The sequence below is a fragment of the Calonectris borealis genome, chromosome 4, assembly GCF_964195595.1.
Source record: "Calonectris borealis chromosome 4, bCalBor7.hap1.2, whole genome shotgun sequence".
Taxonomy (NCBI): domain Eukaryota; kingdom Metazoa; phylum Chordata; class Aves; order Procellariiformes; family Procellariidae; genus Calonectris; species Calonectris borealis.
The window spans coordinates 55,786,708-55,814,140 of NC_134315.1; the positions used below are offsets into that span (position 1 = coordinate 55,786,708).

The 27,433-nt window shown below is 39.4% G+C and overlaps 1 protein-coding gene across 2 annotated transcripts; it reads right to left on the reverse strand.

Moving 5' to 3' along the window:
• Positions 1-1,434: 1,434 nt before the first annotated feature.
• EIF4E (eukaryotic translation initiation factor 4E) lies at positions 1,435-27,266 on the reverse strand. Of its 2 annotated transcripts, XM_075149606.1 has the most exons (7): positions 27,064-27,266; positions 18,005-18,111; positions 15,689-15,784; positions 13,576-13,639; positions 11,550-11,663; positions 8,842-8,981; positions 1,435-6,770 (listed from the first exon to the last, which is right to left on the reverse strand). In XM_075149606.1, exons 1-7 carry the CDS (start codon positions 27,079-27,081, stop codon positions 6,656-6,658), a joined length of 654 nt encoding a protein of 217 aa, XP_075005707.1. In that variant the 5' UTR covers positions 27,082-27,266; the 3' UTR covers positions 1,435-6,655. The 2 variants fall into 2 exon arrangements, with proteins under 2 accessions (XP_075005707.1, XP_075005708.1); XM_075149607.1 differs by lacking the exon at positions 15,689-15,784 and having other exon boundaries at positions 27,064-27,201.
• Positions 27,267-27,433: the final 167 nt, after the last annotated feature.

The following is a 27,433-nucleotide window of genomic DNA, read 5'->3' on the forward strand; positions in this document are numbered from 1 at the left end:
CAAGAACCACCACTCCCACTGCAGGGAGAGACCCGCTGCATACCCTGCTCCACAGCTGCAAAGGGGTGTCTAAACAGCACCACATATACAGGGAAACAATGGCCATGGAAAAGCACCAAAACCATTAGAAAAAGCCAATTCTTCATTTTTCATCATTTTCACATTTCACACAAATGTGAAAGAACCATCTGCTGCTTAAGAAGTCACCTATATCCAAGCAGGGTGGTTTTTTTTTTTGCAATACATTCCCAAAACAGTTCACAGGTGATGCAGCTTATGACTAGTCTGCACCACTATTACAAACCCCCAAAACATTGGTAAACCCCTAGTTTAATGAAGGTAAATGAGACAAATCGATGTGACCTGAAGTCACATTCACAAACTTCAGAGAACATTAATTTGACAATTTGGGGCTACTTTTACACTAGTTAAAGGAACTTTGTTCCTTGCAACAAAGGGAGTTGACCTTAAAATTACACTGCTTTTCAGCTAAAACTCTGGTGCTTGAATCTCACCTTCAATTTTTATTTCTCCCCAAAATACCTTTGAACAACCCTCATGGCCTGAGAAAATCAAATCTCAGTTCTGCCCTTTTTCCCCACCTCACCCCCACCCCCCAAGTTTGTGTGCACAGGGAAGATACACCCCCCTCTACTGATGGATCAAGAAAGACTTAAGAAGCCTTTTAAGCTTTTTCTTTTTCACGCAACCAATCTGGAATGCATCTGTCCCCAGATGGCAGCCTGCAGATATTTCTCCCTTGCCTTTCAGGAATGAATTCACAGATGAATTTTCCAGGTCCAGGGAAACTTTGAAGCAGCATCTCCACCTCTGGAAGTCAGTAGTCACCATTTCCTCACTACGCAGGAGCACTCCCATTTCAAACGCATGAGATGAACTGAGGCCATGCAGTGACATCAGTTTGCAGCAGAGTCAAACATCTGCTCTTGTATCCCAAAAATCTCCAGTATTAAGTGTACAGCTGTGCAATGATATACCTACAGAGACAGTTTCTTTCTGGCCTTAAAGCCCTTAATGGATAGCATAAACTATCTAAAACCCCTCCTGCAAGTTCAAGGCACGGTCTCCAGGTGTTTAACATTAACAGGGTGGCACAAGTGGAACACAGGAGCTCCTATTAGGAGATCACCTGCAATTTTCTGCTAGCTGGGACCACTATACAAATATATTTAGACTACTCTTTCCTACAGGGGAAACGATGGTAAACAAGGGAAGAGCACTCAGCAGTACTTTTTGCAATCACATTACTTAAGTTTTGTTTAGAGCAAGGCTGATCTGCGGGTGAGCTGCAGAAGCCCCAGCTACACAGAACTCCAAGCTGAAGAGTGAACACACATTTCAAAGCAGTACCTTACTTATTTACCTTTGATTTGCATTTCTCTACACCCCATAGAGAGTCAAGAAGCTGAGACATTCAGTTCCTCAGAAGCTTTATTTTCATTCAAGCTACAGAAATAAAGTAGTACCTTCCAATTTCCCATTATACTTTCTGCGTATTTGTATGGCTCAGGGTGAGATGCACTAGGATAACTACCCTGTACATATGGAGGAAGATAAGGCTCAAAAACTAGCTTTACTTCAAAGAATGCCAAACCTTACCTATGAGGTTGGCTCCAATTCCTCAACAACATTAATAGGCACAACATAAGGAAAAAAATATTGGTCTAAACTACCTATTGTAAGCAAGATCCAATAATTCATTACAGAAAGTCATCCAAAGAAACCTTTTAGAAATAACAAAACAGTTGTTTTCTGCTTTGAAAAAAATAGAAAAAATAGATGAGTCATTTTTGCTTTATATATATGACATTCACACACATGCTTTCAAGTATCATTTTCACTATTATCATACTTACACGGCTAGAGATAAAAAAGTGAAAATCCCATAAGCAGATTATTATGCCAAAGAAGTCACACATAGACTTTATCTGGGTTTAGCAACACCTGGAATTCTCCATGGTATCATTGTGACGAAAAAAGCAGTGACTAGACTCAGTGTATTTTTCCCTTTATTAAACATGTTTTAATAAGGCTTGAAAAGTATCAGGATTTAGAAAAATGGAGAAGAAAAATGGAGATGGGAAAAGCACAGGCAGTCATAAACCCCACAAATTCACAGCTAAGCTTGTCACAGGCTCAGTACTAGCAGGGAAGAAAAAAAAAATTTGAGTTATGTTTGGTTAGCAGGCAAACTGATCCCAACAGACTGACTTCGGCTAGGATGTTTTTACATTTAAGGCATGACACAAAGTAACAACTTAATGCTAGGAAGCATAACCATCATGTGCTCAGCCACAATTCACATTTAGCTCTGGACATCAGAACCTGCTTTATTTCAAAATAGAAAGGCTAGTAGGGCATCCCATAGCCTTTTGGGAAAGTGCCAGGCAGCCACCATGCAAGAGCAGGAGTGACCATGGTTTTTATCACAGGGGAAGGAATTTAAGTGCTTATTAAAGGCTTTGCTGGAGTGCCAGAGCTGGACGCCTGAAAACAAGTTCTGGTGGAATACAAAACTTAAGAACTAAAAGGCAGAAAGTCCGTTCAAGCAGCTACAGTGACGAGTGTCCTGCACAGAGATCAAAACAGAAAGTCTTCAAGATTTAACAGCTTTGGGAGCTTTGAAATGATAACGGAGAGGTCCAGCAGGTGCATTTGATAGCCAGGACTGGGCCTGGTTCCACCCTGCTTGCTAGTATGCTCTGCACTCCTGCTCTCCAAGTCTAGTTTGGGTAGACAGGTATGAAATGTTTCAAAGTGAAATAGGTATAAACTATTTCCTTAGTGGTGATGTCATTTTCAGTTGTCTGTTTCTTGCCCAATATGAAAAGGCACAAATTCTGCATAAAAAAATATATTGTAAGATCTAACTAAAACCTACCCACAAAAAAAATTTGCAGAAACCATTGACTGTTCTTAAGAGGGCAAAGTCATCTAAAAGTTAAGTGCTAGGCAGTCTGAAAGCTCTATGGGTTTAGCTATTAAGCTCAACTATTTGGTTTAGTACTTCAGTGCAGGATGTTCTTAAAAAAAGCTAGTTTTAAAACCATCAGGCCCAGACTCAAAAGTAAAGTTTCTTGGAAACAAGGGAGGTCACATATATCAAAGGGAAGACCCATGACACTTTACTAGGCTGAACTGCAATGCTTTTTTGCTTTTAGTAAGGGTCCCATGGAGTCCAGAATATTTTTTCCAAGCATTTCTGTAGGAAAAGATTCCATTAGGTGGGATGGAAGTTTTGAGCTCAGTCCAAGCTTTGCTGAAAGCTACTATTCCAAGTTCCCAAAATTTGGGTAACATTTAAAAATTAAGTTTCCTGAGCTAGAGACAGCCTGAAACACAAGACAGTGACAGTGCAGCAGGACAAACAGAAAGTGACAATGAAAGGCATTGCACAGCCCAAGACTTACAGCACACCTAGCAGCTGTTGATTCACAAATATTCCTCATCTTTCACCCCTTCCTCCCAGGCTATATTTTGGCACATTCTTACACCTCTTTGAACAGAGCAAGTTTCTGCTTTCTTTCCTTGCTCTGCTGGTTTTGTACCATATAAACCCACTTCTGAATAGATGCTTCAGACAATTATTCTTGAGTCTTCTCAGGCTTACTAAAACCACACATTGACAATGGCTACCTGTTTAGCTGGAAGTTTAATGACACCGAATATTTTGTACCAAAACTAGATACTTAAATTTAAACGTTTACTGCTTTTTCCTCTTCTGAGCCTGTGGCTGTTTTATTAATACGCAGAACAGAGAGCTCTGTTTTGTCCCATAGTATAAGAATACAAACTACACCATTATAATCAGAAGAACATTAGTATGCAGCACAAAGTGATGTGCAAGTTGGAGAAAACTAGACTCATGGTCACTTGCTTCTTCTAGCAATGAATTAAAGGCATAGGTTATATATTTGATAAAGTATGTCATTTAATTTTCACTCAAGTCTTCTAGAAACACAGCAATCGTCACTTGAGCAGTGAAGAGCCTCAAATCAACCTACTGGAAGTTTTTGTATTACAGTGCAGGTCAGTTGGCTGCTTAAATAAGCTCAGGCTCAAAAACCTGAGACCATACAAAAGAACTATCAATCACCTTTCTAGATGAACAAAATGCTGCTACCCTGAACAATATTCCAGTCAGTCTTGTAGTGAAATTAAACAAAGCCAGTACTATATACACTTCTCACAGCAGCACTCAGTTTAACCTCAACGCTCTTTACAAAAGGGCAGCACTAACTACATTTCTGAATTACACTCATTTTAGCGGGCCTTGCCCCAGTGCTCTCGAATTACATACACATAGACAATCTAATGTTACCACTCAGGAAACTGATTCATCTTTACCTTCCCATGCATGCAAGCATTACTGGTTTATTCAGAAATATCAAAGCCTTTATAAACACTAATCAGCTTGAGGCCAATGATACAGAACAGAAGTAGTTTAGAGAAATTTAGTTTAAAAAGCTTACTTTAACTGGAAAGATGATTAGCTGAAGCAGTAAGCTGGAAAACAGGCAGGGACTGCTATATTCTACTATGAACAGTCCTATTAAACAAACCCGACTTGCTTTGCATGCCTGCAGAATCAGGGCAGGCAACCAGTTACACCAGAATCCACAGAAACCAGCATACAAACAGCCCGATAGCTCTCTCCACATCCAACATCTATCCTGGTTAATGACCAACACTGAAGGCATAGTATCATTAAATATAGACACCTACTGTAAGTGTTCCTATTAAACAGACATAAGAATGATCTGGAAGTTAATGTAATACCTTTTTGGTATAGTCTGACACGCTATTTACAACACACATCTCTTATAAAATGTACAAGAAAGTGTTCAAGTCTATCTTGGCACATAGAAACACTTAGTGCCTTAGGCAGATTTAAAAGCCTGATTCAACTGAAGCTTCACTGCCACAGTGATTAAACTTGCTTTAAGGAATTATCCCAAAGATCAAAACCCCAATAAGCATCTGCCTTTAAGTTTAACTGAAGAAAGGCTCTATAGCCCTGGCAAGATCTTAAAGTACATCACATGCTAAAAAATAAGAAGTTACCAATAAAGCATTCATTTTGCTGCATGCTCTATTAGAGTGGAAAGAAAAAGCCTCTCACATTGTGCTCGAAACAAGTTAACTCAATGGCCTTCAAAATTTTCCCCCAATCCTGCAAGTCAAGCAAACTTACAGCTCCCACAGCAACTTTCAAGTCAATGGAAGTTTCATTTCATTGTAAGACATACATAACAGCAGACTATCTAGATCCTCATATACTTTTATTTTGTAGCCACGTCTCTAGTGCGCTTTACTTGTACTTCATTTAGGAATTATATACTTAAAGTAGAATCACTCACTTCAGCACTTTTAGTGTAGTTCCTACCTGAAACTAGACAGCTTTCTATGTACCCTCAAATCTCTTGGTTGGCATAAACCAAAGTCAAAAGAGAAACAATGCAAACCATGATCAATTAGTCCAACCACTACAAAAAAAACAGTAGCCACATCAGTATAATTTCACTTTGATTTAGGGTACTATCTAATAGATTTATTAAAAGTTTCAACAGACTATAGCTCCAGACTTTATCTTTCTTGGAAGACACTACAATAGAAGCCACAGCAGAGACTGCCTTGTCACAAGAAGTACAAATACTTGCTGTATAGATGGAGAAATAAAAGGACAAATCTAGTTGTCTAAAAGACAATTCACTGTACACATTTTATTTACAGTTTTGTACACTGTCTTAATATGAATGGGACCGCTTTTCTACTTGAGCCATTTTAACCAAAGCAAAATAACCTAAGTAATACAAAGTGTTAAAATACAGCATAAGATACAAAAACAGACATACTATTTCTAGTAAGGAATGTAAATTATGGTGTTACATTAAAAAAAATCCACAATTTTGTTTAGGAAATCACACAAACAGATCACTGATTTGACTGAAATGCATAAATCCGTAGCAAAGCTTTGATACTACAAAAAACCAAAAAATTACCAAAGAATGCACAAAATTAATGTTTATTCCACCTTTGTCATATTCCCAGATTCTTCACCAAATGTTACATGAGCAAAAACAACTGAAATCAAAATATCACTAATGTTATCAAATAGGGAAAACAAATAAATTAATCTAGCAGCCATCAGCATAGGTTACAGCAAAGATGATGCTGTATAAAAAAATTGCTAGAAAACTGTATGCACCATACTCTTTTCCAAACCAGCAAAATGTTACTGCATACAATGCAAATGTAAAACAGAGTAATTTCCTGCAGGTACGGAAATGCAACTTCTTTTCTGAATACTGTGGATAAACAAATGGTTTTTTTTTTGTAATAGTAATGTTTCTACCAAGCTATTACAGAGTGGGCCAGGAAAACATTTATGGATTCGGGGGGTGAAGTGTACTAAAATTCTGATTGGTAATGGTTACTTCAGCCAAAATAGAAAAAATTGAACACAGAAGTACAAGACAAAGGCGAATGAGACTTCTCACAAATCTTAACAACACTTAGATGGAAATCAAATTTAAATGTAGTCCACTCTGCTTCTGAAGAGGCTTTGGTTCAGCTCCCAAATCTCGATTGCTTGACGCAGTCTCCTATGAAAGAATACTCAGAAGGTGTCGTCTTAAACAACAAACCTATTTTTAGTGGTGGAGCCGCTCTTAGTAGCTGTGTCTGCATGGGACTGATAACCAATCACTATCTTTGGAGGAAGTCCTAATCTTTCCTTGTATACTCTCCTGGAGAAAAGAAACAGAACAACAGTTTAAGCAAAGCCCTTAGGAAGGAATTAGTAACAGGACACCTGCTTTTAAGACCTGCTGACGTCTTCATGAAAAATAGTTGCCTATTTAGAAACAATTTCTGAAGTATGAGTAAAGGACTTGAAACAGGATTTTTCTAGCTTATTGCATCTAAAATCAGTTTATAGTTCTGTACGAACAATGACTTACCATATAAAATAGGACGAGCTCTTGCCAAAAAATAATTAACAGGCCTACATAAACGTAGAACACAGGGATTCTACTGCATTCACGTGAGTATCATTAATATCAGCAAGCTATATTCCCACACATAGAAACAAAACAGCTATGAAGAAGTCATGGTCCACGATTCCAGAACTACTGAGATGATAAAGTCACCTGAACCAAGTAAGTGAGCAATTCCCTGGAACAGTCAGTTTTTATCACCACGCACATCTCTGGCACAGACTTGCTGTCTTTTCTTTAACTGTTGATAGAAAGCAGGCCCCCCATCCCCATAATGAATTGCTGGTCACAGTACTGGTCACGGGCCGCTACCCAACAGGAGCTTTAAGAAAAATCAGCTTGGATTTTATGACTTAAGAGAAAGAAGCAGCAGTACCCCCCCTTACATACACACACAGAGTGTTCCTTAGCATAGAGTACAGGTGAGATGCAAGCCACTAATGGCGCTAGGCTGCAAACTGTGACTAAACCACAGAACAAGCCTGTTCAACTGCAGATTGTTAACAAAGCTATATAAAGTTGGTTTTTTAACTTACCCTAATCATAATGGAGCAGTTTACAGGACCATAGCCTACCCCAATTTTAACTGTTAAATAAAAGCTTGATGTATTGTCTTTGGAGTTATGGCAACATGACAGCAGGTAGTCAACATAACTTACCTTCATCATTGTGTCCATCAGTTTGCAAAATCTTAACTTTTTTACAGTTAGTTCTCTAATGGAGTCATCTTAGCTCCTTACTTAATGGTTAACACAGTTCTAAAAACACACTCTGATGCCTACTAGGTTTGATGTAAGGTTATTCTCTACTAGCAGAAGATGTATACCACAGTTCTATTTGTCTATTGTTAAACACTTACCTTTCCAGTCTGAACATGATTGGATAATGAAATTGTTAGTATAAGGCAGACCCCACCAGGTTCATAAAGGCCCAAATGAGGAATGTGTCAAGAGAGCCACCCAATAAGTGAAAAATATTAGCTAGCTACTATGCCTGACAGTTAAAGTTCGGCCTAAGACAGACATGCTAAGCTGGGAAGATAACCTAGGCAAACCAATGAAGATATTTAAGCGGCCTACAATGACCAAACTTAACAGCAGGTAATTTTGAAGCATCGATACTACAGCATAAGGAATACACTAGCTTTAACAATACTTGCTCAATCGCAGAGCACAATATGCATTTTCCATAGCACAGACACATGATAATCTGAGATGACTACTGTTGCTTACTGGAATGAAGACTACAACATGCTATTGACACGCTACACATGTCAATGAAACTCAGCATTATTTTGTTTGATTTGCACTTAAACAGACAAAAATGTAGGAAAACATCTGTAGAGCACATCATTGACCAGCTTTTTTCAAATATAAGGACATTCTTATGAGCTTAAGTTTTACAATGCCTTTCTTCTCTTATTTGTAAGCATCACTTCCCTGAGAAAAATCTTACCAATACTCTACTGTTACTGGTTACCCACACCTTTACAGACTGGCATGCTGCAACAGAATCTACACTATCTACAGGTATTAATTATAATGCCTCATTGTGAAATGAAAAACTTCTGCCAAGATTTGTATTTGATTCTTCATTATTTCTAAACTACAGCGAAGGTAGTGCAGCAGTGCAAAGAAGTTACTAACATAAGCCCATACAAAAAACAATACAATAACGCAAATAATTTGGCACTGAGTTACTTGAACATGGGATACAGCTCAGCACAGGCTACATTTGCCTAAAGTGCATTCTCTATCAAGTTAGCTGGCTTTAAATGCATTGTTACACTTCATATATTCAAGACACCAATCACATTACTTACCCTATATGCGTAACAGCATCCCTGTTTTCACATTCAGTTGTCCATATTGCTATTTTATCACCCTTAGTTCTAACATTAACAACAGCACCACATACATCATCACTGTAGTCATCAAATGACTCCCCAATAAGGCACAGCAACTACAAAACAAAGATTAACCATTAAAAGTGGCAGTTCAAAGTCAGAATTCTGCTCCATAGGCAAACACTCAGTGTACACAGAGGACTTTGAGGAATAGTACGTTTTACTGTTTATAGCCACTTGCCATACAGCAACCACTTCCTGTTTATTGCAGTATCTTTTTGAAGTTCCAAATGTTACAAGTGAATATAAATTCAGTTGTAGTAGGGTATCTTCCTCCTATTTTGAGTTTTCCATCTCTCTTCCTGTCCCAGCAGCTGCAAGTTCTGACGCAGTTGATCATTTACGTAGTGTTGCCTCCCACCCCATCCTCCCAATCCAAAACCAGGTAAGAATTAAAGGAATTTATTCTTCTTTCTAAAGTACGTTTAATGCAGGTAGACAAATACGAAATTTTAAGTGTTTACATTCATTATCTAGGAAGAATCTGTGAAGAACTATTTGGGCGATGTCAGCTATGTAAGGTCCAACTTCAATTCTGAAGTATACCAATTCAGAGGCAAATCAGACTGCAACTTGGATGAAAAGTGCTATCTAATGAAATGCTACTTCCTACCAGCACACTCAGGAAGCTTCAGAGTTCCCACAGACTCTAACATGGGAATCAGTCATCCTGAACAGCATGTAACGCAAATGCAACACCACAAGTGTACACGTAATACAAGATTCTCCCCCACAGGTTTCTAATGGTGAAGCTTGGAATTGGCAAAGATGGTACACTTCAGGAACATCAGATTGAGTACAGGTCACGTCCCTGTACAATATGCTAACTGTGAAAGTGATTTTTAAAATCTACAACTTGCAACTTGTAAAACAAGCAATTTTTAAATATATAAAACTGAGAATTTCTTGCAGTTAAGACAGATTTATCTAGTCCATGCTGAATTAAAAATCCCTTCTGCAGGATTAGTCTCCAAATGGACGCTTGTTTACTTCACTTGCACAGTACGTTAAATACACTGCCATTATATTAATTTTCCAGAATCACTTATAACATTTGGAAATTCAACACACTTGCAACTTTTTGAACAAAGCAGGTCTTTCAGTACCCATAAGAGCTGCAAGGGCTGATTTCATCAAGGAAATACAAAAAGGACAAAGTGTGCTACTGAATAAACCAGGTATAACTACGCATACTTTAAATGTTACACCCAGTTGCAGGATGCACACATTGACTGAGTAATGAAAGCCATAAACATTTAAGTTTAAACCACACACAAACATTCAAAATATTGATCAACAGCCTTATACATGCAAAGATGACTACCATGCTCAATAGACACTGCAGTCAAGTATATTCTTCATGAATGCTGCACAACAGGGGAAAAAAGTCTTCTCCAATGAAGTTTAGTTTACAGTTAAGAATGGTAAAGATAATTAGATTATAATAAAAATTTGTTCCAAAAGGGAGTGATAAAGGAAGAGGTTTTGATTCTTATTAGAGAAAGTTGGTTACAAATAATTATTGGAATTAGAAGTGACAGGGTTGTTTTAGAGCACATATCCCAGTCACCTGGGTATTTGGGCTCTGTGCCATCGCTTGCTACTGAACAAAAAGCAGAGCCCTCCCGCCTTAAGTCTACATAGACTATCTACACATTTCCAATCCATATGTAATGATTATTCAGAGTCAGAAGGACTCATATAGGCATTTAGGGCCAAATGCAAGACATTTATTTACTCATGTGCAGTCATATTGCCTAGTAGTATAATGCTCATCATCTTTTCTTCAAATCATTACAGTGACTAGAAAGATCCCAATAGCTCTGGTGCTTTGGACACCTCTGCTTTGATCCTGAAGGCCATTTCTTCCTTTCAAAGGGGTGCAATAGTTCTTGCCTCTCACACAAGCAGGGAAGAAAGATCAAATATTTGATAAGATTGTTCTGCATTGTACTGCCTGCAATCCATGCCCCTAAAATGCAGATCACACTAGACTCTTTTAGGCTATCCTGAGTCAGCTCCTGGACAGTACAGTTGTATCCTTTTCTACAACACATTTACTGCAAGCCACATAATCTCTAGAAGTATATTTACCATTCAAAAAATCTATTCCAGAAAGATAACAGCAATGGAGAAAAGCATTTTTATAGTGTACAGGAAGATTGTGCTATTACTTGCCTATCCTAGTGTTAAGATAAGTACAGAAAGAACAAAAATAAATCTGAAACTCCCTTGTTTCAGCAAGACCAAAACCTGAAAACCAATCGCTTATAAGAGTATTTGTAAAACAAATTGTTACATTTAAACAGTTAAATTTGGGAGTCACATTCAAGACAAAGTATTATTTTCCCAATAGCTTGACAGCTATTCTGTACATTCCACAGGAAAAAGTTAATCTGTCCGGTAGAATTACCTCTGTTGCTGCCTGTTATAAGAAAGTACTCAACAGAATACAACTACATTGAGCACCACTATTGAAAAATCATGCCTGTCAATAAAAACTTACAGGACACTGTGCTGCCAGGAAGTTAGAATTCTAGTGTGGCACACAGAAAGAAAAAACTAGTTAAAATAATACAAATGCAAGATTCTTCAGTTGCAACTTGTAAGGCCATAGTACTTACTGTCTCTAGCCAGAAGCGATCAAGGTCACTTCGTCTCTGCTGTTTGTTTAGTGTAATTAGCCATCGTCCTCCTCGCTTGTTTTTTTCATCTTCCCACATGGGTTCAATCCCATCCTGTAAAGAACAGCCAGAAGTTAAATCAGACATGATCTGTACTTTTCCTAAATAACAACTAAAAGGCCAGTGGTAACTGAAATAGCAACTTAAGAAAAAAGTATATAGTTTAAGATACATACCTGTCCAGAAATTCTGTCTCATGCCAATACCAAAGTTCCAAAACAGCTTAAAAAGTGCACTTTCTCTAATGAATTGTTATTTCTACAGCCCTGGTGAAAGTCTCGGCTACACAACATTACATAAAAACTGTGCGAACAGGCAAAGTCAAACATCCACTTTGCCCTGTGTGAAACAGATAAAATTAGCAGCTACATTCTGGAGTCCTTATTTTAAGTCTTGGACTCACTGCAACATTGGCCGAGTGCTTTGCTTATGCATAAAGATTACTTCACTGAGACAGACACCCTTGGCAGTCTATCTCAACGACTTCCTGCACACACAAGGTGAGAATAAGAGGGTTTTAATTGCCAGGGCCACAAAAGGGCCACCATTTAAAAGCAAGTTGCATTCTGATTCATACTTTACCAATGGCCCTGCACTGAATTACATGACTCTGGATGCTGATCCAGCAAAGCAGCCAGCTGCCACTCCCATATCCACCAGCTATGCTGCACTTCAGGAAAGTCAGTCATTAAAAAAGCCGGTAACTGTCTAGACACTGAAATTTGGTTAAGAAATGTCTATTAAGAGAGCTGCACTACAGAACTTTGGCTGAAACTAATTAAGTGTTCAACGTGCAGGATGGAGTGGTGTCAGCTCACTTTAACACCCTCACTGGCAGCTGCAGAGCTCAAACTACTTCATCACCTTTAAGAGGCACTCTTATGAGGTCACAATTGAAGGACAACAACAAGAGATTGCTCAGAAGCCTGCAACAGTTGCCAATTCTGTACCTGTTCCATGCATTTAAATAATTAAATTATTGCTGATTGATGATATTCAAACACATACTTAAACCACAAATTTAGGATTCATGCAAAAAATACAAGCATGATCCATAGATAGCCTAATCTCTGAAGGGCCTACAGCTTCTTGAAATTTACTAGTAAGGTTTCTCAGTCACCTAAAATATTGTTACCTTCCCAAACCCAAGCATCACCACCTCTTCACTACCTAAAGCTGCTGAGGTTTGCAAACTTTATAGTCTACTGAGGAGTCCCAGCCAGTAGCTATGTTTTATAAGCAAAGGACAAACCAGGCACCAGTACTTCGGGGATTATTTAGGTATTTGAATCCAGAAAGGAAGCTGTATGTTAGAAGCACTTCAGAGAGGTTAGGATTTAATTTAGAGCTCCAGCTCAGATCCCCACTCCAGCCGAGGCAGGATTTCATGTACACTTTCTCATCAGCATTTCCTATTCACTAGCCTGAACGCTTCTTCAGCATGCTTTAAGTGTCAGTGTTGGGTACAATTTTCTACTTCATACATAAGTAATACGGCATGTAACTGATGGTGTAAAAATTAATTATAGGAGCATTGTACATCTGGCTAGTAGTGCTCATAAAGAATACTGGAGAGCATTGCAGCCTCCCACAGACACCAGACATTTTTAACTCATTTCATGTCACACCAAATGACAGAGCTGGAAAATCTTTCATATTATAGAAATTATTGAGACTTAATTACTTGCATAAGCATCTCAAACATAGAATGAAGACAATCTGAAGCAACAGATTAAAATGTACTGTCTGTGAAGTGTGTTAAAGCAAGTACTTGCATTTTCAGAACTAGTGACAGCCTGATTTTCAGAGGGCATGTGTTTGGGACTTCCTAAAAAAATTAACACCTTTAGGACATTCCCAACCACGTTCCTAAATATCTGAAGTGAAATATTTGGACAGTGTCTTGCTTGGTCAGGAAACCATCCATCAACATCCATAACTGAAGAAAAAAGGTTAGCAAGCATACCTTAAAGAGCGAGTAGTCACAACCAGGCATTAAATTACTAGAGAGCTGGATATGGTTGTATAAACTATTGGAGGGAAAAAAGCAGGATTAAAAACTAAGCATTATTTTAAAGTACAAAATTCTTAAAGAATTTAAGACAAATGACCGAATAAAATACAAAAATTAAAAAGCATTACAGTTATTTCAGAAGCAACCCTATTTCCCAAGTATTTTTCAGCAGTATAAAAGCATTAGCTTTAAGACGTTCTGGGCTTAAAGAAGCAGAATGGAAACTGGTTTATGAACACTTGCTGGATTCCTAAACAACAGCATTTTCCAGAAATACCAATGCTTCTTTTAAACCTAGTTCTAACAAAGTTATTAGAAACATAACTCACTGAACTTTCACAGCAATAAGTTCTGTGTGCGTATGTATTCTGTACATATACATACATGGAAAAAGGATCATTTTTTATATTTCTAAGGCTATTCTCTCTGCAGAGAGAGGTTTTAGGAGAAATATTCAACTTTGTTATTTAATACAATACTCTAGGGATGAAGGCTGTAGGCCTAATAATTCAAATTGAAATAAGGACTCAAAAGGCAAGAACAGATGATTGAAGCAACAAAATATAAAATATATATCCAAATTAAATTTACAACTATGCAATTCAGAAAAAAATCAAAGGAATATATACTGTCTCTTCCTCTAGCAAGATAGATGCTTTTTTTTCCCTGCACTGATAAGGTCAGGCTTCAGAAGAAGGCCTGCACATACCACAGTAACCTGTAGTCCAAGACCCACTAACATTCAGGCATGGTCCAGCACCAAAAAGGAAATTAATTACTGCGATGTTCTCACAATTAGAAATCAGGCATAGGAATTTACAAAGCCAGTTACAGATTTACCAACTTTCCTCTTTTACATTTACCTTAACCTTAGTATTTTCTCCTCAGAGCAACACACCTATTTCCCACTCCAACCACAATGGAGGCATAACTTCTCAATTGCTTGTGACTGATTTTGTACCTTGATTGCAGACACCTAGATTAAGCACTTCTTTTAATTACCCAGACTATCTTGGTTATAGGAGCTTAAAAAACTTACCCTTAACCAACTTTAATAGTGAGCTTCAAACAATTTAGCCTCCCATCACATGCCCCAAGACTGCGAGCTACTTAGGTTCATTCAACCATCAGTCACCCCCATAGTAGGAATGGGAAAGCTGGTTACAGGCACAGAATCCTATTCCCCTCCCTGCACTGATAAATAGTTGTTCAACATTTTCAGTATCTTTATTTCTTTCCTGTTGGTACTAATGGGTCACTGATGGGCCTCGTTATTCCACTAAGAGACACCATCTCTCCTTTACTGATCACATCCAAAAGAACCACCCTACCACTCAGTGTAGCATGAAACACCAAGAAAGATCAAATATATAATGCATTTTTCACCCTCAACTTCCTGCCACTTGCATTTTCTCCACATTTCATCATTATGGCAGGCAAAAATCTTCCAAGTAAGCCACCTGAATTTGACTGAAGCAAGTGTTTGGAAAGCACAGGCCTACCTTTGTTCTTGCTGTTTGAGCTTAACTGCTTTTGCAGACCTTCAATTTAGAATTAAGGTAGTTTCTTCTGTAACCTCTAATGAACTTCTTTCAAGGGTGTCATTAAACTGCATCAATCTCCCAAGTACTATGCTCCAGATTCAGGCACTCTTGACCATCTGGTGAGCCAGCTGTCTGAGAATTTAATCAACTAGCAAAATTTGGGGCCAAGGAAGTGACAATCAATTGGCTACAAGAATTTACAAATTCATGTTACCATGAGATAGCTACTGCACAAATACAATTTTCTACATGTATGTCATGTACATATGAATACAAGCAGTGTTGCAGTGTTAACAGCAAGATAATGTGCATTTAAAGTATGAAAAACTTCTCCAGTCACATTTTCTTCAAAGGTTACATTCTACCACATTCTGAAGAATGGGGTAGACCTCACCTTTAATTTTGCAAACATTTCAGATTACACCCAAAAAGTTAATGGAGTACTTTGGTTTTTTGACTTTGGCATACGCTTTGCCAACATATGCCAGAATTATTATGCAGATTGAAACATATTTACTTACGCCCAAAAATCTTCAACAGTATCAAACTTTGAGATAAGACGAAGATTTGCTTGCCAAGTTTTGCTCTTGTCATTTTTAAAAAACCAGAGTGCCCATCTAAAGGGAAACAAAATAAAAAAAATAGCATCTAGAAATTAAAGTATATTAAATATATAATTATTTGTATTGTTATATCCAAACTAATTGCAAACCTTAAGATATTATCAGCATGGAAGTCAGTTTTTGTCAATAAGCTACATGAGAAACCCAGTTCTCAAATCCAACTCTCTGCAGATCAACAATATTTCTGTTCCTGTTACAAGAATCGTGGCAGTCTTGACCAATCCGTTTAGGTAAGTATTTGAAATAGTTTTGGAACATTTCTAAGACTCTAAACCTCTAAGCCTCAGATGTTTCTCCTTGCTCCCACTGCTAAACTGCAATCCCCTACAAATAGCTGATTATGGTCTAAAACAACACCAACTATTCAAACTAGAAGCACAGCTCCCTTTCCAGTAATTTCCATGTAAAGGTTACAAAAGCTAATTGTGCTACACATGACATGAAAGCTATACATGACATGAAAGTTTCCCAAGTACTCACATACAAGGAGAGCATAAATTTTAAAAGGGAAGCTGCGTTAAGCTTACTAATGACAACAATCTTACAAAAAAACCCCACCAACTAACTGTTTCACATCTTTAAATCTGTACATATAAAGATAAGACTAAACGAAGAATCTTCCATCCAATTTTCTTCATCATTATCTCCACTGAGTACAAATCTCAACACGTATTATAAATTGAACCTTTCACACAAAGATGCTCTTTCTGGATCTAAAAAGCATCGTTTAAAATGCTGGAACAGGACACCTGATGAGGCATTTAACAAAACAGGCTTATTTTTCATTCTGATAGTTTCAGTAGTGTTGAAATCGCTCAGGTTAGCACTAGAGTAGATTTATCTTCTCACAGCGGAATACTTTAAGTTGCCAGGTGTCAATCTATTGCTTTGAGACCTTTTCTGACATTTCAAACCTTGTTTTAAAAGTTTACTATTTTCCAGCAATAGCCCCACTACCACTTGTAAAGGAGTGTCAGCACCAATTTAACCAAAGTGTTTAGAGGAAAAAGATCGAAGTTGAGAGAAAGACAACAAGGGAAAATGGGATGCACACAGCATAGCACTGCAATGCTAAGTGGTTTTCCACGCTTGCTCAAAACTCGGAAAAACAGTAAGGTGCCACTTGGTGAAAGGTTCACTTTTGGGCAGCACCTACCTACCAACATTAAGTACTGAGCACTCCACATCAGCTCTTCAGCTTACTTGGAGAAAATGACTTCCTAGCTGCTCTTTTTGAAGTATAAGTGCACTGCTGGAATAATGTTTGTGCAGATTCAAAGGAATTCAACCTATAAGCTTGTAATACCTTTACTGCAGAAAGGTAGTTCAAGTTGAGGTTTTCAAGTACAAAGCTTCTTGGTAAAGTCCTCATTGCCTCTATAGCTCAGTAAAAAGCTGAGTAGTATCGTTTAAAGCTTTTAAGACATACCTGGTTTTGCACACTGCACACAGAATTTAGTAAGAGGGCTTTGGTTTTTTTGTAACTTTTCTTAACTATACTTTTAACTACTGCTCCATGTTTTTCTCGTTAAACAAGAAAATTTAAGTGCCCTACAGTTTTTTCCTCTTAGTGACAAATTCGTACAAATGTGTGCATTTGCACTTTACAGGGTTTCTTCTGCTATGCTTCCCACAGAAAATGAAAACAGTATTACTGTAGACACCAACCACTCATATGATCAAGTCTAATAAGCTCTTTGGCTGATTAACACAGCTTCTACTACTTTCAGTTCCAAACAGGAGAAAAAAAATTGTAAGATATGAAGGAGTAAGACTCTGATAAGAGGTAAGAACAAGAAGTCTTTACCACTGGTACCTTAATTGCCCAAAGTACAAGGAAGAATAGAAGGTTTTCCAGTTCTGCTTGGCAGCAACTTCATCTCAGTGTCAGTCTCTTAAAACACACCAGACAAAAGCAACAAAAGCTCTGCTTGCCTCCAACTAAAAGCAAAGCCATGCTCTTTCCAATTACCTGGCTGCATCATGAAAATTTGCAAAGATTTTCAGCTTCTGTAACAACACTACATGAAAAGGCTTTAAATTACAACAAGATCAGATTCTATTTCCTCTGCATCCTCACTGCTAAAATCTTCAAAAAAAAATTGAGAACTCTCAAAATGCTGCTAGAAAAACATACGGTAAACAAGAGAGCTGTAAAGCCACAGGCATTCTTCTATCATTGGCAAAATACAATCATGCTTCTGTACTATTTACCTGTTTTGTAGTGGATGCTTAATATACTGTTCAGGGCTGGCAACCTCCTGACTAGGTGCTGGCTCGGTTTTCTCCTCTTCTGAAGGCTGAGGGTTGGGAGTGGTTTCCTGTTTGAAGAAAGGAGTTATTAATACGTTCCTTCTCAATTTTTATTGAAGTAATTTAGTTCTCTGAAGTAACTTTAAGGAGGTTGAAGGTAAGAGTTCCTCTAATTCACCTTGGATTAGAAGCCCAAATCACACCATGGAAGCACAATCTGCATCCCTTTACTCTTCAACATCTGAACAGGTCCCACAATAAATACTAACTGCAGGAATTCACATTCTGCTGTTCAGCAATTTGCTTCCTGTGTCATTTGTTTCCAGAATGGTTTACTTAACTCAGAGAACTGTTTCAAAGTAAGACAAGTATGTTATTTCAGAAATACATAACATGCTACGTTACCTAGAATATGCACATCTAGAAAGTAATTTCCAGAGTAATTTCAGAAGGAAAATGATTTTTTTAAAATCCATTTCTGACAAAGCATCATTGGAAACAGATGTACAGGCTCTGTTTATTTAGAAAAATCTGTTATTACAAATAGGAGACAGACACGTACAATTCTCACATCTGAAATCAGCTATTACAAGCAGCTAGAAACCAAACCAGTAAGTAGTTATCTTTGTATTTGCAACATCACTACTAACAAAGCTTCAGGCACCAAACAGCAGAACTTGAACACATATCAGTTCTCAAATTTCAAACTGAAAAAAAATGTAATTACACCCGTTTGCCACAGATTAGACTGATTCCAAGTATCATTTTTTCAAATCTCTAGAGACAGTGCAAGGGATGTCAAATATACTTTAACACAAGGAAGTGAAATAATATATTCCCTTTGCATGCAAACCCCCTCAAGCTTGTCATTCAGTTCAAGAAGCCACTGTGTCAGGTTTGAAATTCTAACACCATTCCTTCAAACTAGGGAACACAAAGCTTTATTGTGAGGCCAAGTGTCCCCGCCAGTTACCACCATCTCTCCCTAATCTGCAATTCGTGCTAGAATATTACAGAGACAAGGAATGAGGACTAGAGCTCATTCCCTACAGCTAACACAAAAAAGCCTCTACAGCTGACCCTGTGAAAGAAAAAGCACTTCAGTCATATAAACAAATACTAACTAAAGCAGACCCAAAGACTCTAGACATTCCTAAATGCAGCAATACAAAAGTAGTACTTAAAAATTAATTTAAACTTTGTGGTCTTAAGAAAGTCAAAGCAATGTAGGGGTGGATTAAGGAACATAAGTCATCTAATCAATGGAACAGTTTATTCCAGACTTCCATGTTACTCAGTTTATCATCACCAAAGCTGCTGAAAAGTGGAATGGATTTGAAGTGATAACATAAACAAACACTGTTTAACCTTCACAGTCCCAGCTGGCAAACTCTTCTGATAACACCTAAAGATCTGTCTTAATAAGGATTTTCTTTTAATTATCAATATATTTAGCATTATTAAGCATGATACTACATTTTACTTCAGAGAAGTTACACCTTTACACTTGAAAGTAATTAAGTATGCTTTAGTATAACAGCTCACCTAGGAAAAAAAATCTCAGTTCAAAAGCTAATTTACATCCTGTTTAAGAATGCTTTCATATGCTCCCATGTTCACAGTGAAAATACTGAAACACGAAGGCCTAGCGGGGCAGTGACAACTAGGATGGTGCTTTGATTTACACAGTAAAAGGGGCAGGTAGTACAATTTCCTGCCTCTTAATAAAACTAAATGCTTTCTCAGGATTCCCTAATGGGGAACATCACTGACAAACCTACAGAAGCAGTGTTGAACAATCTGTCAAGTCTCCTTCAGTGTAATACCATAAAAAGCTAAACAGATCTTCCAAAAGCTTCAAATTCTATCTAGAATAAGTTTTCTAGTGTTAGCCCCATTTATTTTTAAGTTGATGGGATCAAATATTTATCTTTCCCTTTAATCACATACAAGAACCCCACAGAGCTAATTAAGATGGTCAATGCACAAAGGCTTTGACATACACCAAAGAAGCATTTCAGTATTTCCTCCTCCAAGTTATTATTTGTATTAAACTACAAAAAGCCAAGTACAAACAACTACAATTTAAGTGTTGCCCCTTCAGGTGCTTCTAACTAGAAGAGTTAGAAATATTACACATGCAAATACAATGAGCATACAAGAAAAATCTTGTTGATATTTTGGAATTAAACTAAGCACTAGGTTTTGTGATAAAGCTTGCTTTCATTCATAATACTCCGCAGTTGTGACACCTAATATTTACAATTGATTTACAAATGTTATTACACTAAAGATTTTTACGTCAAATAGACTCACTCTTGACAAATGCAGAGTATCTTCCAAAAATAATTTCAGTTGAGAATCTCATTCATGTTTTTTTAGCAAATAGCTTTCAATATGCAAAGAGCTAATCCTAAAGTCTCCCTGGTCAGTTTTCCAGAAGTATCATAACTATATAAACTGGAAGAATTCAATACAAAACTAGTAAGCACATGCAGGGCTATGCCATTTCATAACTTTAATACAAGACAACATCAGAAAGGATTAAGGTAGCACCTCCAGACAATTAAAAAAAATGTAATGAACCTCAATACCTGCCCAGCATACCGAAGGTCACCCTTCACATAACTACATGAAAGTCCATTTCTGGACAAATGTAAGACAACTGACTCAGCACAAACATTTTAGTTAATCACCACAATAACAAGTCCCTTAAGATATTTTGAAAGCTACCTAGCATCACTACTTTTTATTTCCTACTGTCATTAAGGAAAACAGAAAAAGGACCATTTTTGGCTGGTTAATCATATCAGCTCCTATTTCCTTCCATCTTACCTTTATCTCACTATTCTGACCACCAAGCTAAAGTATTTGTATAGCAAAGCACTTTTCATTGTTAGTCAAATACAAAGTATTTAAGTTCACTAATTGGCATTCAAAGTCCATTTCTTGTACCCAACCTCTTTCCAGCTACTGAAATTCTACCCCAAACCACAAGCATGCAGGTTTTAAAAGACTGTATAAATATAATATGAATTAGTGATATTGCACACATTTTACCAATTCACACCTTGAAATCCTGCACTTGCTACACTATTAACTTAAAGTCAGACTGTCTCCGCAAGCAGTTTCTGGACTACTAAATTTAAAATCCTTCACAATACTTTACTACTGCTCATAACTAATGTATTCTTTAACCTAAAATTGACTTTTGGCTACTATTAAACTAAGCTACCACTGGGTTTGCTGCTTTTAAAATAGACATAATAAAAGAGAGTAGTATTACCAGATAAACTGGAAAGCTTCATATGGTCAATCTTACTCCTCATATGCAAGACAGCACGTAATTAAAAGTGACATTTATTCACTCACCACATCTTTTTTTGATGTAGGAATCAGCTTGCAGAAGTCCATGAAACATTTGCCTACTCAGCATTTAATGACTGTGCATCTCTGCACGTTACTTGGCTTCTAACACTTGCAGATTTAATTGCTGTTAATTATTCTTTTTCCACAGCACGTAATGACCAACATATCAAAGGAAGGTGTGCATGTCACTGGGACAGGAAACAAATAGCACTTACAGTAAAAACTGCTTAATCAGGTTTGTCTATTTAGGAGAACAACTAGCTCAACTAGGTTTCACCAAGTGTTTTCAGGTGCTGCCCAGACCACATTCATGTCATCTAATTGTCTACAGAAGTTGTTTAGGAAGTCCAGTTGAGAGAGCATAACATTTATATCCCAAAAGGACGTAACCTAGCACTATTATGCATTCTTGGTGAAAGTTAAGAGAATCAATTAGTGGAAGAGGCTTCCAAAGTTTTCTTGCATCAAACCAAAATAAGTTACATTTGAGAGTTTCCACCTTGTTTAGGGTTTCCAACAGAATGAGAAAACTGCACATCCCAGTTATCAGATGTCTAGGGGAAAAAGCATGTCAATTACCTGCCGGTCCTTATGCTTCTTGCAGATTACTACTACACTACAGTTAGGGTAACAATTCACAAGGCACAGAATCAAGAGCTATTTATTTAAAAATATTCTGGACAAAAAAAGGATTTAAGCCCACCCATGAGCAAGTATTATGTGCTGTAAGAAAACAAATCAAACGATGATCTGATATGCAACTCTGAGGAATGAATATAGAGAGGTAAAAATCATACGTAGTATGTGTAACACCAAGTGGAAGAGAGGTACCAATAGCCACCTGTTAGCAATTAAACAGTGTTAAATAGCTTTCCAGACACCGGGACAGAGAAAAATTTTCTAGGCATGACATAACAAGCCCTAATGCAGAGCAACTATCCTAACTGCATACATTATTACTTAGACCACCACAGATTTTTAGAAAGGCATTCACTATTAAAACACAAACATGGGACATGATTTTAACTGAGTGACATCCCACCAAATTAGAACAGAAGCCCAACACATGTACAGGAACAAAAGACTGAGGTAGTACAGTCACACACTTCCTCCAGGGTCAGAGGGGCACATTGGTTTGTTTTTTTAGAAAATATAATCTCAAGTTTTAAAAGATGCGAAGAATATTTATAGCCCTTTTGACTTCTGAAAAATGAGTTACATACACTTGAAAGTAGCCATCAGATTTTCAACATTTAACTCACAAACTTATGACTAAACAAGTTACAAGGTATATCAAAATACTTCAGTATCTTGGTGTTTTTTCCAGCTGCCTAAGCAGACTGCCCTTGTGCTACCACTTCTTGGCCCAGTTTGCAGTCTGCCTTTGCTACTGGAAGATGAAATCTACCCATAAGATAAGATGACTTTCCACATCTGACATTCTGTTAGTTCTAAGGCACTCAGACAAGAAACAAAAACTTCCCAAAACTACTGAGGAGAACAGTTCAGATGGCTCAAGGGACAAAACACTTCTAAATCTCCCTACACACTTCTACACAATAGAATCATAGAATCTTTAAGGTTGGAAAAGACCTCTAAGATCACCGAGTCCAACCGTCAACCCAACACCGCCATACCCACTACACCATGTCCCTAAGGGCCTCATCTACACGTCTTTTAAATACTTCCAGGGATGGAGACTCAACCACTTCCCTGGGCAGCCTGGTCCAAGGCCTGACCACTCTTTCAGTAAAGAAATTTCTCCTAACGTCCAATCTAAACCTCCCTTGGCGCAACTTGAGGCCATTTCCTCTCATCCTATCGCTAGTTACTTGGCAGAAGAGACCAACACCCACCTCACTACAACCTCCTTTCAGGTAGCTGTAGAGCGTGATGGGGTCTCCCCTCAGCCTCCTCTTCTCCAGACTGAAGAACCCCAGTTCCCTCAGTCGCTCCTCATAAGACTTGTGCTCCAGGCCCTTCACCAGCTTCGTTGCCCTTCTCTGGACACGCTCCAGCACCTCCATGTCCTTCTTGTAGTGAGGGGCCCAAAACTGAACAGAGTATTCGAGGTGCGGCCTCACTAGTGCCGATGCTTATCTCAAAAAATTTACAAGTTGTCCAACATCATCCTCCTCTTAGAGGAAGCTTTGTATTCAGTCAGAAACATAATTTACAATTCAAAAGTTTATGATAGACATTCTCAAATTATTAAACAGCATGCAAGATACATTTATCCTGCATCATTTCAGAACAATGCAACAAGCAAGCAACCACGTTCACAATACTACAGCTGAATACTATACTGATTTCAACCATAGCAGGTCACCAACTACATTACAGCAGAAATACCTAATAATAGAAGTAAGTCTAAAGTTGAACATGGCCTGCACTTAATTTACATGCTGTCTGTCAATAATACAGAAGAAATACCTTTCAGCCTACCTTGAATTTTAAGAGCTATTCTGAACTTTCCAGAATTTCAAGGCCCCACACCCCTATGTTTGTAACCCCTTGACATAATGCTGTTTCATTTAAAGAACATTTTGAGTCCTACCTATTGATGATTAGCTGTTTAAACAAGCATTTTTCAAATTACACGTAACTGAAGTTTCAACCACGTATCTTAAAATGTGGAGTTAAGTTCACAAGAATTGCATTTGTACAAATGTAACGATAACTGTCATGAAGCAAAAAAAAAAAAGAGCCATGATGCCCATTTCCAGTTTGAATGATGAGGGACAAGATGCTCACATATAAGTTACTTCCACGTGATTTACACGCACCTAGAAGCTACAGGCTTTGTGTGGCTACATTTTAAAGTCACCTTTGGTAAACTACTGTTTACTAAAGCATTACTATTGGTTTTGTTGTTGACTTTGTGGACTTTTGCACAGTGTTATCTGATCACATTTAATCCTCAAAGGCTACAAAATAAGCACACTCTAATAGGACACTCTTCTACATATTCTCACAATTAATCTAGAATAGTCTTAAAAGAAAACCAATCTGGATAGCACAAGAAAAACTAAGAGTTTTAACCTGTCAGTGTTGCAGAGGCTTAAGTTTTCCCTGCAGTGGACAAGTAAACCACTGTGCAACAGGTCTATATTTACTTAGAATAAGCTTGCTTTTCTTAGCAACATGCATGGGACTCTTTACAGTACTCTAAACTCAAGTTTCAATATTCCTAAAGAGTTTCAAACATTTTTTTCCACAAGACTTAAAATGTTACATTTGAGAGCATGGAAGTACTAGAAACATCACTGATTTTAGTAGGAGCCTACATTAAAAAAAAAAAAACAAAACCAAAACAAACACATTCAATAGTGTTTTGCATTTCCTGAGACATTTTCACACTAGGGAAGCATCACAGATGACATCTCTACAAACCTAGGTTCAGATTTTGAAGGTCAGCAACAGAAAGGCTTCCCTATGATCAAGGGGTAATCCAATTCCTAACCACACATACAATTAAATTGTTCAATTGAAAAGCACGTAGTATTTCCACAACATTAAGCGTCTATGACCTCAGCCACTATGCAAGTCTAACTTTAAGCTTAGGTAAGACAAGTGTGAGCCACCTAAAAGGACAATAAACAAAAATTTTTATTATTTAAATAAAACTGAAAATAAGCAGGCATAGCTGATATTTGTTTCCTGAAGTCAAACATTCTTCAGCTAGGGCAGAACATTCAACAGCAGCATCAACTTAAACAACTTAAAGTGTTGCCCTGTCTTCCACTTTCACTGGCTCAGCACAACTGTTTGTCACTGGATGGTGAACTGGATCTGGGAAACCAGTCTTGCTGGGAAATGGCGTGGCAAAATCAATTGTTTATTTTTGGCTAAATTAGGCCCCAGTTCTAGCTCAACATGCAACCTCATGCTTATGCAAGAGCAATGGAGAGAATGGTGCAGACACAGGTTTACACCAGCACCACAGCCAAGAAAGCCGCAAATCCATGTCTTTAGAGTCATTTCAGCTTCCAGTGGCCATCACTATTACAAATTATTTATCACAACCACTGCTAAGCTCCACAGTCATCACAAAACACTGAGCTAACAGAAAGCTCTAATGTTCAGATATGTGAGTTACGGCTCAGAAAGATCAGCTTTTGGATAGGAAAACAAGTGTTTAACACTGTGGCTGGAAAACACAGGAAGGGTGCTGCTGGTGGTCCAGCTCACTGTCTTAACAACTGACATTCTTCCTGTTCAGAACTGCTAGTCAAGCCATTTATAAATGCTGACCAATGTCAATCTCTTCCTTCTAAGTAAAGGTGGTTTTGTGGTTCATGGAAGAAAATCGTAAGAGGAGGATCAACATCCCTTACACAAAAAGGTAAAATTAATCTTTATTTAAAAACAGTGAAGTGATTTTCAAACTTAAACACTTTTTGTCTAGATGTTACACAGCCTCTCCAAAGTACACACTGGCTATTTATTCATAGTTGGTAAGCAGCAGCAAGAAACTAGCCTTCCTTAAGTTTCTCATTTTCTTGAAACCCTAATACACAGTCTTCTGCTGTCCACTCCTCATGATACGCAAGCATGTGGGATTAGAATAACAACTATACTCGGACCACTTCCAGCTGTTTCAGTTCTTTAGGGAAGTGCAGGCTGGGACAATGTTTACAAAATAGAGCATAATATCATAAATGTAACTTAATACCTAGGAAAAAGAAAAAAGTACTTCATTATCATGAAAACTGTAAAAAAGCTTGAATAAAAATACCCTTTTGATCCAGAAAGATGACATAACCGGAAAAAGCCAATTTTGCTTGCAACACGCCTCGAGTCTTACCAGTCACACTGTTTTCTTGTTTCAGCTGCCAAACTGCCGAGCAGCGCATCTGGTAACGCACAGATCCTCGCCCCAGGTTAGCGACCCCGCTCCTCCTAATCGCAAGGCCTCTCACTGCAAGCTCTGCGCCTGCCTTGGAACCAGACCTTCACCGCTCCCCGCCTGCCAGGAGGGCGCTCGCCGGCCGGCGGGGAAGAGCCGCCCCCTCGATGACCGGCAAGTCTAACCCACCGGCCTCTCTGGGCGGAAAGCAACATGGCCACCCCCACCGCGCCACATGCGCCGAGCGCGGCGAAGAGCCGCTCGCCAGGCGGCCGGGCCGGCTCCGCTCGCTGCCGCCGCCCACAGCTGCTCCTCACCGCGCCTTCCGGCCCCGGCGTCCCCCCTGCCGCAGCGCCGCGGGGGCGGCCGGGTCGGGCCGGGCCGGGCGGCGGGGCGCGGCACAATGGGCGCCGCGGCGGCAGCCAACGCCGCCGGCCCGCGGGCCTCGCTTCCGCCCGCCCTGGGTCGCCACCGGCCCGGCCCGGCGCCCCCCGCTCCCGTGTGGCGGGCGGCGGTGCCGGCACAGTCCTCGGGCCCCAGCCCCCGCCTCCCCCTCCCCCCGCACAGGCCGGCGCCTCCCGCTCCCCCTCCCCCCGCCCCGTCCCCCTGCGTGCGTGCGTGCGCTCCTCGCCGGCCTCGCCGCCCGCGCCCCGGCGCCCATTCGCCTCCCGCCCGGCCGGGTGCCCGCCGCCCCCTCGCCCGCCGCGGCCGGGGGAGCCGCGGCTCGAGGAAGAGGAGGCGGCGGTGGGAGGGCGAGGAAGGAGAGAGAAAGGCGGGCGGGAGACAGGAATGAAACACTCACCGGTTCCACCGTCGCCATCTTAGATCGATCTGATCGCAGAAGCGCTGCGGGGAGGGGAAAGGGCGGATAAAAAACCCAGGTTCAAACCCGGTTGGCCACCCGGCGGTCACGTGAGCCCGGCGGCCGTTTGGGAGGGGGGCGGGGAGGCGCCGGCCCTCGGGCCCCAGGCGGGGCGCGGCACCTGCCGGGAGCTGTAGTCGCCGGGCGCGGGGCAGGCCGGGAGCCCCGCCCCTCCCCCGCCCCCTATCCCGGCGACGCGCCGTCACGTGGGGAGGAAGAGGCGGGGCGGCGGCGCCCGGCCGGCCTGCCTGTAGGCCCTATGTAAGCGCACGGAAGGTACCCGGCGCCGCGCGCAGCGGCGCGTAGCCCT

Excerpts from the sequence above, each read along its gene's own strand:
- EIF4E (XM_075149606.1), bottom strand. Across the intron at positions 13,640-15,688 it reads ACTGTTGAAGATTTTTGGGC|TTTATACAACCATATCCAGC; the intron begins GTAAGTAAATAT and ends TCCCTCCAATAG. Across the intron at positions 6,771-8,841 it reads GATGCTGTTACGCATATAGG|GAGAGTATACAAGGAAAGAT; the intron begins GTAAGTAATGTG and ends TCTTTTCTCCAG.